The 15,947-nt window shown below is 50.1% G+C and overlaps 1 protein-coding gene across 1 annotated transcript in view; it reads left to right on the plus strand.

Annotated features, from left to right (window-relative positions):
• casz1 (castor zinc finger 1) overlaps positions 1-15,947 on the plus strand; it is a 57,987-nt gene that overhangs the window by 20,733 nt on the left and 21,307 nt on the right. The window contains exons 3-5 of the mRNA XM_035382198.1: positions 6,143-7,109; positions 9,250-9,315; positions 12,525-12,615. Of these exons, the coding sequence (XP_035238089.1) occupies positions 6,143-7,109; positions 9,250-9,315; positions 12,525-12,615 (1,124 nt within the window). The remainder of the gene's footprint in view (positions 1-6,142; positions 7,110-9,249; positions 9,316-12,524; positions 12,616-15,947) is intronic.

Below are 15,947 nucleotides of genomic sequence, written 5' to 3' on the forward strand. Positions count from 1 at the left end.
CCGCCAGGCCCCCCCCCCCTTCCCCTGCTCTCAGCCGAAAAAGTTTGGTCACCGCGTCCGGCCCTCATCTGCGAGCGGCAGGCCGCACCCCTGGAGGGGTTTCGCCAGAGCCCGGCACGGACCGGGCTGGATGGCAGGAGGAGATAGGGCAGTTTTACAGACGAGGGGAAAAAAAAAAAAACCATGACAAGGTGCAGCTGGAATCTGGTGGCTGAACCAAAACAGGATTTGTTTGTGTCTGTCGTGTTTTTTTTTTGTTGTTTTTTTTTGCTTGTTCACCTCACTCTGCAGATGTTTTCTGGGTCTTTCATCTTTTTTCTTTTTTTCTTTTCTTTTTTTATTATTATCTATGCCGCATATGTATGCTGTGGAGCATTTCTTGTTCTTTTTTTTTTTTTTTTATCTTGATGAACAGAAGAACCTGTGGCCTCTCTCATGGAAGTGGGGAGGGGAGGGGGGGGGGCAGGCTTCTGAGAAAAATTGTGCATTTTCCGGCAAATGCTTCAGCTTTGTGGTTTTAATTAGTCATTTTGTGTTTATTTCATGGCTATAAACTGCCTGTCTGTAAATATGTGTTGTGTTGGTGAAACGCAGAGCGCACCTTTGCTTCTTCTAGGTTCCTGGCTCTTCACATCTAGCAACAAAGACGAAACAGTTTTGAAGACTGCGGAGTGCAGGCAGCATTAGTCACAACTCTCGTCTTTGGAGTTTTTTTTCTTTGTTGATTGTAACTAGGGCATCTATATTGCCGTGTTTCAGTGCAGCTCACAATTAAAGTATTTTTTTTTTTCTCCCACCCCCCCCGCACCCCCCCGCCCCCCCCCTCCCCTTCTTCCTCGCTGCTGTCTTTCAAAAGCTGATGCGGAGCGCGCATAATTATGCATATAAACATAGTGGCTTAATTATCTCTCACAACATCAGTGACAATGTAATTAACAAACATCGCAAGATCAATGAGAGAAACTGCGACCTTCAAAACATTTAACTCCTCACACAGAGGCGCGGCGCGGATCTCGTGCGGGCGCCGGAGCGCCTGAGCACGCTTTCCCCTCCGTTACTCAGGCGCTGAACGCCGTTCGCTCAGCGGCCGTGTGACGGACGCGGCTGAACACGGCGCGAATACCGCGAAAGTAGGGGCGCGCCTGACCCTGACGTCGCGTGAAAGGGTGCCCGCTGGCATCGGTTTCTTCGACCTTATAAAAGCGCGCGTCGTCTCCGATTCCGCTTTTATTTTATTAGTCGAAAAATGTGACAGGGAAAGGGCAAAAAATAAAAAAGCGGTTATTTGTACTGTGAGGGAAATGGTAGTGACATTTAAATATCATATTGTATTTTTATTATTTTGATTTATCTTATTAATTTACTGTAGATTTGTTTTCGTTTAAGTCCAAGGGAAGTCCATAATTCAGTCCACACCGTCTCCGAGGAATTTCTTTTCTTGAATCTACATCTCGGGGGAACTGAATAAAGCTCGGTTTGTTTTGATGGAATAATTAGCCTTTTAAATGTGTATATCACGACCATTTTCTGAACAGTTTATTAACTCTATGGTCTCTATACTCTATATTCCCCAACACGTTTCCTTATCATTTCCAATGCCACCGCTCTCTCTCAAGTGGGACTCAAGTCTCACAAAGCAGGCTCACGTGCTCTCTCTCTCTCTTTCTCTCTCTCTCTCTCTATCTTTCGCTCTATCTTTCGCTCTCTGTCTCTCTCTCACTCACACTCACTTTCTCTCCCTCTCTGACACTCTCTCTCTCTCTCTCACACCCCGTCTCCCTCTCTCTCTCTCTCTCTCTCTCCCCCTCTCTCTCTCCATCTCTCTCTCTCTCCCCCTCTCTCTCTCCATCTCTCTCTCTCTCTCTCCTAGCACAGTAAGCTGTGTTCACGCTGCCATCAATGTCCATGTTTGGTCAGCAGAAAGGGAGACATAATGCCCATTTGTTATCGCGTTGCGGGGGGGGGGGGGGGGGGGGGGGAATGCGCCCTAATTGCCTCAAACGCAGACAGGGGCCGTGTCGCCCGTCGGAATTCACCGGCATGAAGTGGCCCAGATTAAGGCCACTTCTCTTTATACTCCCCAGTGACAACCAGAGAGAGAGAGAGAGAGAGAGAGTGTGTGTGAGGGAGAGAGGGAGAGAGGGAGCGAGGGAGAGAGAGAGAGGGAGGGAGGGAGAGAGAGGGAGGGGGAGAGAGAGAGAGAGAGAGGGAGAGAGAGAGAGAGAGAAAGAGAGAGAGAGAGAGAGAGAGAGAGAGGGAGGGAGAGAGAGAGAGACAGCGGGCTGGCAAAATGGCACCCTTCCCCGTGGCCAGCCCCCGTTCCCATCTGCATTCACATGCAGTGGTTAAGAGGGCGGCGTGATAAGGCTGGGGAAGGAAACACGTTTACGGGGGGGGGGGGGGGTTTAAAAGGTTATCTTCTGCTGGGCCTCATCGTAATACTTACACATTAAAAGCCAGTCGCTCTCTCAGAATTGATACTGTTACATAATGAACTGACTCCTTTAAAAATTGATTGGGCACAATGGCTTAACCACTGGTAGTTACTATTTCATAGCACATAATAATAATTATAATAATAGTAATAATAATAATAATAATAAGCATCATCATCGTGATCATCATCATCATCATTACCATAATACGCTACCATAATCAACACCATAAGTGTGATGATAAGCGTAACTGTCATAATCATATCAGGATTATAACAATTATAATCATAACTACTGTTATCATAACATTAATCATTTAAAAATTCATGATCGTGGAAGGGGAAGTCGAACGTGTTGTTTGTGAAAGAGCAGGTACACAAGTGAGGCAGGATTTCCCCTGTGATGCGTGTGATAATGTGCAAAACTTGTGTGTGTGTGTGTGTGTGTGTGATTGGCATCACCTCCAGCCTGGAAATGACTGTAAGGCATTCATGCAAAAAAAAAAAAAAAAAGCAGAACCAGGGCCGAAGGACTCTTATCTTTGCCCTTACAGGGTCATGGAAACTTCCAGCGCTCCAGGACCCTCACAGAAACCCGAGATCATGTGAGGCTTGCCACTCTTTGTCTGTTTTTGGGGAGGGGGGGGGGGGGGGGGGTGGAGGGGTGAGGGGGGGGGGAGGCAGGGGGACAGGGGGCTCAAAATATTTTGTCATTCATCAAATGAGCGGCGCGTTCTTCACTTACTGTCTGAAGCAGACAGAAAACGGAGAGAGAGAACAGAAAGGTGGAGAGAACAGCTCTCTGGGTTCAGGTGTCGGGGTTCAGGTTTCGGCGGCTGGGGGTTAAGCAGCCCGCCCCGTCCCGCCCCGTCCCGTCCCGTCCCGTCCCGTCCCTGAAGGGTCCGTGGTCAGGGAGTCACTGGGTGGTCGAGGGGTCCCGCGTTCAGCTGCTAGGGGACCCGAGATGACACTTGCACCTGTCACACAGGGGCGCTCGCGAAAAAACATTCTGCAGCGTCACCGAGACCTGCAACCAATCGCCTTAAACCGAGCTCCTTCTCCTCAGGAACAATTTCGGAAGACACGGTGGGCGTGGGGAATCTTAACCCTAAACTGAAATGCTATAATCGGCCAAAAAAGTCATCAAACGTCCAGCTTTGGTGGATTAAAGCGCACCAGCCAACCTGCTAGTCATGCTCACATATACAAACTGCACGTACAGCACTGTGGAAAATGTTCCGTCTGACATATTTCACATCAAACAGGGTTTATTATTTTGCATTATTTTGACAACTTACAAGGCAGGGCAACAGCAGAGGAAAGAGAGCAAGCAGAGTAAAAGACATCCGAAAGGAACTTGCGCCGATCCCCAGACTCGCACGGGGAAAGGCCTGCTCCCCCCCACTTCCATCTTTCATTGTCATTTAATACCAGAAGCGGTGCCATAAAGAAACAGGAAATTTGACTGTTAGCCACTGTTTAATAAGGAAGTGGAGCGAGGGGAAGGCAGACAGAGACCGTAAGTGCCCATATTAAGCCTTCGCCCCAGTCTGTCATAAAAAATATAATTAAAAAACACGTTCCCCCCACCCCCCCACCCCCCCCACCACCACCGTCTGTAGATTGATAAAAACGTCCCATGACAAACAAGCAGGTATTTCCTCCCGAAGCACCTGATACATTTCTTTTAAATTTTTCATGCCCTTTCGATCTGCCGGATCCGCTTTCATACTGATGCACCGCGGAGCGGAGTAACCCCTGGTGCTGCGATGGAAATTTGGGGATTATTTTACATGCTGAGGAGGAGATGTGAAAAGCACAGGGGTGGGGGGGTGGTGGGGTGGTGGGGTGGGGGTGGGGGTGGGGGGGGGGTAGGGGGTTAGAGAGACCGATTTAGCAATAACACAGAAATCTGAGACCAAAGCTGAAATATTTTCGTATTAATTACCGCGGCTGCCGCTTGCGTTACCTCTGGCCGTCTCGAGCGTGGCCCCGCGGCGAAAAAAGCAATCAAATAAATGAAGAAACGGTCTGGACCCGAGGCCCTGGGACTTTGGGGTGGGGCGGGGGGGTGGGGGGTGGAGGGGTAAGCAAGGAAGGCCAAAAAGTACTCCCAATTTCACCTGACACCCACAAAAAAAACTTTGGCAGGGACTGTAGTGCCAGCTCTACACTGTTGTTGTTTGTTTGGATGACAACCCTGAAAAGCCCCTCAAATACCCATGACCCCCCTAAACATTGCCCCCCCCGTTCCGTACTGATAAATCCTTTTTTTTTATAACCCTTGCACCGCTCACAAAACCACACCCAACTCCCTTTCTGTGAGCACTATCATCACAGCCACCGCACAGCTATCTAACTTGCACAATGTAATGGGTCTGAATTAACGTCTACCTAATGCAATTAACTATGCATTTACTCCCGGCCTGACAACCCATGAGGGGCGGGGGGCAGGAGATGGAGGGTGGGGTGGGGGGTGGGTGTGAATGTAATGGACTCTTGAAATAAGAAGCTCGAAAGTTTCAAAGCATCACAAATAAACAAAGAGCGGACTCAGTAAGCGAGATGAAATGCGGTAGACTTAATTATTGCGCGTGACGGAGAAAGCGAAGTCTGGCTTTTGACGTGCTGTTCTCTGTAATTCGGCCGCCGCAGTTTCAAAAAAGCCCGGCGAAAGTAGAGGAAAAGACGCCGGTTCCCGTGCTCTTCTGGACGTCCCGAGCGCTGCATCGGGGGGGGGGGGGCAGCGTGTGAGGGAAAGCAGGCGCAAGCGTGTGAGCCGGACTGGACGAGTCGGACTGGAAGCCGTTCGTTTTTTTTTCGGTGCCATTCGTGCCATAAAAAATACGGGCAAGCTGCTACGTTAGCGGCTTAGCGGCTGGATCCGGTACAAATAAAACCGCCAGGGCCAGAGAAAAGGCATCGGCCGAATGCCAGAACAACGCAAATAAATATGCTAAGAATCTCGTTTTGGAAAGGCCGTTTTATTTCCGAACGCTGAGGCAGAAAACGTGTCCAAAAAGAGCCAAGGCGCGTGTGTGTGTGTGTGCGTGTGTGGGGGGGGGCTGTTGGTAAAGAAACAGCTGGGGTTTTTGATTGGATCATAATTGTCACTTTTTTCCGATTTTTCATATTGTGTGGAAATCCCCCAAAAACACATTCTTAATTGACTGCCTAACTACTAAATAAAGACGTGGCTCAATATCAACAAGATGGCTGACTTCGTGAGTAACATCAGGCAGTGTATCTATGAAACTTGTGTTTAATGTACTGAGAAGGCATTTACAAGACCATTTTAGTGACATTGATTCTGATGACATAGATGAACTCCCTTTCTTCCTTCAGTGTTAAATACCTTTTTTGCCTTCCTTTTAATGTGAGTGGAGCAATAGAATTGAGGCCTTTGAACATTTTGCATATCTGTAGATCTTCAGGCAATTTACTTTGGAAATGACAATGGAGGTTAATTTTCTTGACACTGAAAAGGATTCAGGCAAAAAAAAAAAGGGAGGGGGGGGAAGTTGGGAAAATGTGTGTTTTATCATGTGTAGAAATCTTGCCACAATGTGGGTGCTTTCATTTCTGAGAGGAGAGAGAAAGTAGAGTTCCTGTGTCTTTCTCGGCTCTGTTCTCACTGACGCGTGTCCCCTCTCCCGTGTCTGTGTCCGTCCATCCGTCCGTCTGTCTGTCTGTCTGTCTGTGTCTCAGGTGAGGCCTCAGTGCTGCGGGACTACGCCGCCAGCACCATGAACGAGTTCCTGGGCATGTTCGGGTACGACGACCAGCAGGTGCGGGACGAGCTGGCCAAGAAGATCAGCTTCGAGAAGCTGAAAGCTGCTACCTCAGACGGCTCGTCGCTGAGCAGCGAGGAGGCCAGCCGGCGCGCCCGCTTCTCCAAGTACGAGGAGTACATCCGCAAGCTGAAGGCGGGCGAGACGCTGCCCTGGCCCGCCCTCGCCGCCAAGCCCGACGACCTCACCCCCAAGATGGCCGCCGAGAAGCAGGGCGCCCTGATGCAGGCGGCCGGCTGCCTCCCCGGCAACGAGGCCCACATGTACCCGGGCCCCGGGGACCACAAGCAAGGGGGGGGCCCCCTGAGCGGGCCGCCGCCGCCCCCCAACTCCGCCGCCGCCGCCGCCGCCGCCGGCGCCAGCCCCTCGCAGATGCAGAGCCTGGCCTCCCGCACCTCCAAGTACGACTTCTTCATCCAGAAGCTGAAGATGGGGGAGAGCCTGCGGCAGCAGAACGGCGGGGCCTACAAGCGGCCGTCCAAGTACGACCTGGAGAACGTCAAGTTCCTGCACCTGTTCAAGCCTGGCGAAGGCAGCCCGGACATGGGGGGCGCCATCGCCTTCAAGACCGGCAAGGTGGGCCGCCCGTCCAAGTACGACGTGCGCAACATCCAGAAGCTGATGCCGGGGAAGGCGGAGCCGGGCCTGGTGCCCAACATCCTGTCCGCCCCGCCGCCGGGGAATTCGGGAACGCCCGCGGCCCTCGCCACCTCCGCCGGCTCCGCCTCCGCCTCCGCCTCCGCCGCCGCCGCCGCCGCCGCCGCCGGACCGCCCGGCGTCCCGGGGGACCAGGCGGGGCCCCTGGGCTTCAGCGCCTCCGACTACATGAAGTCCAGCTTCTCCAAGACCGACTCCATCACCACGGGAACCGTGTCCTCTGTGAAGTAAGGCCCAGTGTGACACGGTGGCGTCTTCCGTGTAAAGATGCTGAATGGCTTACCGGCTGAAATAGCTGTTCGTTTTTCAACTCAGCCTCTACCGTATGTGTAGTTTTTAGGGTATAATATACTGTATGTATATTTGGGTATTCAAAGCCAAATCTGCATGTGGCTTCTTGTTCATCTGGTTTTGAGGAAAAATGCTTAATATATCTCAACAGCATACTTGGCAGAGATTGCAGTCTGGTATTCCAAATTTTTTTTTACTTGCCCAGAGAGTTGCCTCTTTTAATTGCAAATAGAAACTATCGCTCCTCTTTTCCGTGGTTTCTCAGAAATTCAAATCGGCATTTCAGCCTCCGAGCCAATTTACCGGAAGCTTCTGTAGGCTTCTAATATTTGTATTTGAATGAAAAGAGACTTGGCAGGAGAGTTGGAATCTACCCTTGGATAGCGTTTGACAAGTGACTCGATACTTTCCATTGACCAATCAAAAAACAAAAGGGCTGGTATATCGAATTTTATTGGCATTCAAAAATGAAATACTAAATATATAATTTGCCTTTATTTTGTTTATTAATATTTATTATAAACAGTACATATTATGTTGATTCATACACCTAAAATGGCCTCGAATTGCACATGGGTCGGTCACATCCTCTTCACTCTGTACTATTTTCCACTGCTGACCGGATCCTTTAATGTCCTTACGTCCATTTAACTCTTATTTAAGCGCAAAATAATACCACAGCAGACCCCCCCCCCCCCCCCGCCCCCGCCCCCCCCCCCCGCCCCGGCTCGCGCAGTTATCCACAGTACATATAAACGCTCCAGTCGCGTCCCCGAGAGTCACTAAGTAATCGTTACCTGGCGAACGGCGAAGTGAACGCGATGTGAAATAGTGTTCGGAGCCAATAGATGCTCTGCCATGATAAGCGGGGCGAAGCCGCCATGATGCGATGTTCACCCGCCGTGCCCCGCGAAAGAAGGGCTGATTTAGAACACGGCGGCGGCGGCGGCGGCGGGGCGGGGCGCAGTGACTGACTTCCTCCTTTTTTAGCTGAGGTGTAACAATTCCGTCCGTCTTTAATTGCTTCTGAGCCGTGACTGAACTCCTGGAGAGCCGCAGGGGCTGAAACTGCCTCCTGGATGCACTTTAACGGGGAGCGAGGGGAGTTTGGGGAGGAGCGCCTCTCGCGCCGGGTCGCTTGGCGGTGGCGGCGGCGGCGGCGGCGGTGGAGTTTTACGGGCGGGGTAATTGACCTTGTCGCTCGCTAAGGCCCGTCGTGTCGCGTCTCGGCCTCGGCCCCGCCCCCGCGCCGCTCGCGAGCCGTTTGCGGACCGCTGGGCACGCCGTGCTCGGGGGGGGGGGGGGGGATTGGGGGGGGCGCCGATGTACCAGGGCGGCCCCTCGGGAGAGCGGGCGGGGCGCGTTGCCATAGCAACAACAGCCTCGTTTGAGAGCCGGGTTAACCTCCCGTTCCGCCTCCCTTCCTCCCTCCCTCCCTCCCTTGCTCCGCTCAGCTCGCATTGAGCTCCAGGGGGCGCCCTCCGCCTCTCCGCGGCGGGGTCTCGCTGCCGTGCTGCGGAACGCCGTGTGCTCCGGGTGCGAGGGCCGCCCTCCTCCGTTCCAAAACGGGCGTGGCGTCCCGGGCGAGCCTAATGCGCCTCAGGCCTCTCCTCAGCGACAGGGTGACCACTCCTCTTTGTACCGGCGGGAGGGGGGGGCGACGGGGGACGGGTGTAGGGGGGGGGGGGGGGGCGGTCCCTCTGGGGAAACGGCGCTCACTTAAAAAAAAAAAAAAAAAAAAACAGTAATAAATAAATAAATGGCGGCGTTTCTCCAGGCTTTTGACCGTCCACATTACTTACCTAATTTTGCATATGTGCACTCTCCTGAAAAAAAAAAAAGCGCATGAATGATTTATGCCGCATTTTTCTCTTTATTGTTGGGAGGCCATGCATCAACGTGCGCCGGCGTTTCCCCCCTGATTCATTTCCGCATGAAAACGCTGTTACACCTCAGAAATGCATATTGATAGCCCGAAGTTTGAAATTGCTTGTAAGTAAATATGGTGTCAGTTTTGTTTTTATTAACGACGGGGATCGTTCCCATTAATCCTCTCTCTTTTGTGCGCTGCATTAGGAACGGACTCCCGCCCGAGAAACCCGTCACCGAGGACGTCAACCTGTACCAGAAATATATCGCCAGGTATGCAAATTGTCTGGATCGCGCAAAAGGGGTTTCGGGAAAAAAAGTTTTTTTTTTTTTTTTTTTAAATAACCTCTTTTTAATTGAAGCAATATGTTAGGCAGTGGCAAAAGTTGAGATCCAGGATTTGGATAGAAGTTTTTTTTTTTTAGTTTTTTTTTTTGCACGTGGCCTATAAATTACTAGTTAGCGACTGAGTTTGTAGCCCCGCGAAGATGGAAATCGGAAAGAGAAGAGGCGAGGCTGGGGAGTAATTGTGAAAATGCGCGTCGACCAATCACAGTCAATCGCTGCCCACTCGTGTGCCTATTTTCTAACGCTGAGCAATACCTGCACCGGTTCGGCGGGCGCTCCGAAGACGAAGGTGCGATGCGCGAAGATCTGCGGAGTTTTTCGCGACGCGGCACCATCAGTTCGGCCCACGCACGCCCAGGACGGGGGGGGGGGGGGGGGGGGGAATGCGCCCTTTTCTCAAATCGAGAGTTAAAGAACCGCGGTCCTGGACTCCGTTTCTGTTCTTCGCAGTCAACGCTGACGCGCGCAGGACTAGATGCCAGAGGATCTCACACCGAGAGCCTCTTACAAACATTCAAAGCATTGTCTGGGGTCTTACTTCAGGCACCGTGTGCCTCAGCGTCACTCAATGGGCTTCAATATCGCACTCGCTATTCATTTCGAACGGCATCAGAAGGTGATTATGGTTTGTTTATTTGTTTATTTATTCATTTTAAAAAGAAGAAAGGAAAAAAAAAAACAACACACAATTTCAAAAGCCAAAGTGGCTGTGCTGTTAATGATTACTTTTCCAAGCCACAACATGAAGGCCACAAATCAGAGCTCTGGCACTAACAGACGTGCACGTTTCCTCGTGCACACACACAAAAAAACCCTCCTTGGACTGATTACATTTTGCAAGAAGATTTAATTAAGGAATTTTTAATGAGGCTTCTGGTGGCAGTGCCAAGAACTGTTTTGATATTTGCGCTGCATAATGCATAAAATTTGTCTAAACATCTCGGCAGTTGATGCGCGAGAAGGCAGAAGATAAGCCCAGATACAGTTTCAATTTCCGTGTTGTGAAAAAAAAAGAGAGAGAAAGGGGAGAGGAGTGGGGGGGGGGGGTGAAAAAAAAAGAGAGAGAGAGAGAGAACTCATAAAAAGGGCAAATGTGGCCTGGTGCATCTGGGGGTCTGGGGAGGAGGGAGGAGGAGGGAGGAGGAGAGAGGGAGGGGGCGATGGGGGTGGGGGGGGGGGTGGTTAGGGGAGGTTCATCGCTAGTTTCGACGCTAATGAGTGCACTCTGGTGCTAAAAACCATCTTTGTAAACTTGTCTACACCCACATTCCCCCCCTCCCCCTGCCTTCACCGCCGCCCCCCCCCCGTCCCTCCGCGAAAACGGAATAAAGTTCTTCATCTTCTCTCTGCGCGGCGGCTTGATGTTTAAAGAGCTTCCCTGGTACTGTTTAGTCGCCGGCTTCCCCTCTTAAACGCTTTCATGCGCCCGCCATTGCCTGCCACTTTGATCAGCGCGTCTCCATTGTAACGGGAGACGCACGGCAATCTCCGCATCGCCGCCGTATTAATATTTAATCTGCCACGGAGTAGCGGCGAGCCCATTAGCCCCCCGACGCGGCCAGGGGTGGGGTGGGGGGGTGGGGGGAACTGTCCAGAGGAGCGGGGGTGCAGCTGGACGTGGGGCGGCAAGGGTGGGACGCGCTCCCCGAGGGGCGGGGGGGGGGGGGGGGGGGGGGATGGGGGGCCTAAAGAGGCCAGACGTGGAGGGGCAAAGGATGCTGGGAGGTGGGGGGTCGGGTGGGGGTTGGAGGGGGGTTGTATGGTGGAGCTGCTGTGGCACAAATCCCCAAATCCCCCACAAACCCCATGTGTAAACCACACCCCCCCCCCCATCCCCTCCCACCCGCAAACGCACCAGCGACATGACCACCAACTTTTAAAAGGTAGTGGATTTGCCGTTCAATTAGCTTAATGAACTCGGCAAAGTGATCTGTAGAAGCAGCCCTGGGATAATCCATGCTGCGGGGGGGGGGGGGGGAGAAAAAAATCTATTACTTAGCTTTTTTCAAACCCCTCCACCCCCCCCACCCCCCCGCCGCCTCCCTTCAGTACTTTAGCAGATGGCGCTCTTGGCAGCAGCAGTGCAAATGTTTATTTGTGTGTTTTTGGATGTAATTGGAGGTTTTTAACAGTCATCATCGTCAGGGTTATAATCAGCCTGTAAACACTCAGGAAATGCGGCGCTTGCCACTGTCGCCAATCGACAGGAGCCTGGCACCGTCGGCCGTGGAAACGGAGGGGGGGGGGGGGGGGAGAACTCGGGGCGACGAGACAGGCTCGAACCCTTCTCCGTTACCCCCCTAACCCCTCCCTCTCTCTCTCTCTCTGATTAAAGTGGCACTGTTAACCCGGAGAACCAAACACCGATTTTACACGGGTTTGAAAGCCGTGGGCAAATTTAATGAATTTCATTTGGGGGTCACAGTTTTAATAAGAGTCTGCCAACTGCTTTTGAAATAAATTGAACTAATTTCATCGAAATGGATGTGACTGGAGACTGGAGATGTGGCCTGTGTGTGGTGGGTGTGTTGCATAACCTCTGTGTCTGGGATTACAGGTATGGACGGGATGAAATGCAGTCTGAGTCATAGTGCTTACAATTCAGTCATTTGACCTACTGGCACACTGGTAATTTCAGTGAAAGCAGTTCATTTCATGTGCGTCAGGCACGAGTGCCATACACGAAGCAGGCTTATTTACAGACGTACGAAGAGCCACTTGATAGTATATTGTCTCAGCTTTAGAAAGTGATTGTAAAGAGAAAAACAAAGCTAAAGTTAAAGGGCCTTCTTCTGAATTCTTGCTTTAACTTGCCACTGACAATGTATTCAGAGAAGAGTCAATAGAATAGTTTAAATCAATGAATTCTTTTGTTGAATAATTATCTTGTTGACTTTGACTCTTTGGCAGGGGGGAATTCCCATGCCTGAATCCTTGACTGCAGCGGTCTTAACTCAGCCCGAAATTTAGCTGATCAGGCTGAATGCTTCCCAAGGCCCCTTGTGACCTCTGACCTCTAGCCGAGGGCGCCTTCCCTTTGGGGCGACTGGCGGAGGTTTTGACGGGACGGCGTGGCGGTAGCCGAAGGGGACCTCGGCCGTGAACTGAGCTTTAACCTCTGCTTTCGGTTTCAGGTTTTCGGGGAGCCAGCACTGTGGACACGTGCATTGCGCCTACCAATACAGAGAGCATTATCACTGCATGGACCCTGAGTGTAACTATCAGGTACGTTAGCTATCGGGTACGTTAGCGTACCAGTACAGAGAGCATTATGACTGCATGGACCCTGAGTGTAACTATCAGGTACGTTAGCTATCGGGTACGTTAGCGTACCGGTACAGAGAGCATTATCACTGCATGGACCCTGAGTGTAACTATCAGGTACGTTAGCTATCGGGTACGTTAGCGTACCAGTACAGAGAGCGTTATCACTGCATGGACCCTGAGTGTAACTATCAGGTACGTTAGCTATCGAGTACGTTAGCGTACCAGTACAGAGAGCATTATCACTGCATGGACCCTGAGTGTAACTATCAGGTACGTTAGCTATCGGGTACGTTAGCGTACCAGTACAGAGAGCATTATCACTGCATGCACCCTGAGTGTAACTGTCAGGTACGTTAGCTATCGGGTACGTTAGCGTACCAGTACAGAGAGCATTATCACTGCATGCACCCTGAGTGTAACTATCAGGTACGTTAGCTATCGGGTACGTTAGCGTACCAGTACAGAGAGCATTATCACTGCATGGACCCTGAGTGTAACTATCAGGTACGTTAGCTATCGGGTACGTTAGCGTACCAGTACAGAGAGCGTTATCACTGCATGGACCCTGAGTGTAACTATCAGGTAAGTGAGCTTACTAGTATAGAGAGCTTTATCACTGCATAGACCCTGAGTGTAACTATCAGGTAAGTGAGCTTACTAGTATAGAGAGCTTTATCACTGCATAGACCCTGAGTGTAACTATCAGGTAAGTGAGCTTACTAGTATAGAGAGCTTTATCACTCCATGGACCCTGAGTGTAACAATCAGGTAAGTTAGCTTACCAGTACAGACAGCATTAGCACTGCATGGACCCTGAGTGTAACAAACAGGTAAGTTACCTGTAGTTCTGCACCTGCCAGAGGAGCAGAGCCGCAGAACCCCGTCTGGTCCTTCTCCCCCGTGTCCCTGTTTCCCTCAGCCAGCCAGCCAGCTCCAGCTCTCCTCCCCAGGCCCAAAGCCTCGCATAACCCTGATAAATTAGATTATTTGTCGGCCAAGTTAATGTGGCAGTCAGACAAGCACGGTTCAGTGGATCCAAATGCACGTCCCTCGCCGCAAAATTTCCATAAGCGACAAAAAAAAAGAAAAAAAAAACACGGTGCCAGGTGTTTGCCCAATACCTGGATGATGTAAGGACACCGCCATTAGAGAGCGCGAGCGTTAGCACGTAGCGCTAACGCTGGACCCGTTTTTTTTTTGGCCAGCGTCTCTGCGAGGTGATGGAAAACCTGCACTGCAAGGTGATTTAAATGCATCACCCCCCCCCCCCCCCCCCCCCCCCCCCCCCCCCCCCCCCCCCCCCCCCCCTTCCCGTTTCGGGGACACACCCAGGCTAGACCCTGTACGCCACAGAGAAGGCCTTGCTGATATCTGTCAGCTGAACAGGTTATGCCTACTGGCAATCATCCAAATGAAAGAAAAGGCTTTTTTTTTGCCTGAGAGCACAGTTGGACTCTGACAATTGGCCTTTCATTCCGGGTTAAATGTAAATACGCTTGAAATATGGTTCCTATTCTGTGCGTGTTTTTTTTTTTTTTCTGAAGACATCTGCTCCAGCTCTGGGGCTGGTTCTAATCCCTTTTCACATTATTAATCTTGTCCTGGAGTCCCAGGAGTTGTCGTGTATGGCACAAATAAAATAGGTCTTAAGCAGATCAAAACACGACCCGTGTTTGTTCGCCTACATGTGCGATGTAAAAGGACAGTCATACCGGCAGATTTTACACAGAGATGTCAAAAATCACAACAAAATTAGAGCTTTATTTATTTATCAACTGAATAAATAAATAAATAAATAAATCCGCTGTTTTGTTTTCCTGAATGAAAGCATCGCATTAACATCACCCTCTGCTGCGTGCAATACCGTGAATATTTTTCAATTGATGCTGTAATAATAAGCTGTTAAAAAGTGAGACGCCGCAATTCTGCTACCGCAGTTCTGCTACCGCATTATTCACAATATCGTTTTGCAGAAATTGATCTGGCCATCTGAGGAGGCCTTCATCCACACCACTGAATGGAAATAATGACCATTAAATTCCGGTGATTCTTCTATATGTAATTGGTATAAAACGAACTTTATCCAGTTTATGGGAAGCGACTGGTGCTCTTTTGCGCGACGTTTCTTTGGAAATGCGTAATTAATTTCTCAAACGAGTACGTCAAGGACCAGGCTAGTAAAAGTCACCGACAACGTATTGTGAAGCATTCAAGAGCACTCTGAATTATTTTCTTGAGAAGCTTTCACTTGTTTCCTTTCCTATTATCTGTTCTTCCCGAGGATGTTAAACTGGAAGACATCTGCTTGCCCGTCAGTGTAAAATTAAATCTGGACCGGAGTCTGGGCTCACGTTTCAGAGGAAACATCCTCGCTTCACTTTGAATCTCCAATCCCGATCATTTGTGGGGCGATAGCTCACGAAAACGCTACGTGACGCGGTCCTGCAATATTACCCCACTGCCGGCCTCCCGCGGCTCACTCCTTTCATGGCTGTGCGTTCTCTGGCCACTGTGAAGGGAATCCTAAAATAAATGCAGCAGGCGTTCACAAACCCTCGTGACGTTTTCGGCTTAACACCAGTCATTTATTTAAGAAAATTTCCCCCTTTTTCGGGCCTTCCAGTTGTCGTTTTGTTAACTTTTTAGGCGTTTTGAGTTCAACCATACCAGCCTTCATGCTGTTCTTTGTTTAGCCAGCTTGTCAGAACTTAAATACGTTCATTTCAGCGATGTAGTAACAACAATGTACACGTGACAGCTAGTAGTTAGTAGCAGGTTGGTTCCTGTACTCTCCTGCTTTGTGTGTTAAATCAATAAGGGCTTCAAAGCAGTAGGAGATCTGACAACATTTAATAAATGAAAAGCATGGCATTAGTTGTTGTTATTTTCTCCCCGGTGTAAAATATGCTCAACAGACGAGCAATTAGTGTAAGTGTTTTAGAGAACTGATTATTCTTTCAACTTTTTTTTTGCTGTTTTTTTTTTTTTTTCCTCCACTACCCAATTTACATGCATGTTTAAAAAGATGGATTAAAATTGGACAGACTCATTGATTTCTGCTTCTATGGTTTCAGTTTCTGTAACATCAGCTTAAGCCCAATTACAGCAGATTTGGTTGCTCCGATCTCTCTGGAGAAAGTTCTGCGTTTTTTCTGGCTCTACTGTGGTGTAGGAGGGTTTTAATTTTGACGGGGGTATCATAGCACATTCTCTCATTATTGCATTCTAACCCAGCAAGAACACCATGCTTTAATGCTTTAATTAAAACTGGAATCATATCGCGAACGGGG

The sequence above is a fragment of the Anguilla anguilla genome, chromosome 11, assembly GCF_013347855.1.
Source record: "Anguilla anguilla isolate fAngAng1 chromosome 11, fAngAng1.pri, whole genome shotgun sequence".
Lineage (NCBI taxonomy): Eukaryota > Metazoa > Chordata > Actinopteri > Anguilliformes > Anguillidae > Anguilla > Anguilla anguilla.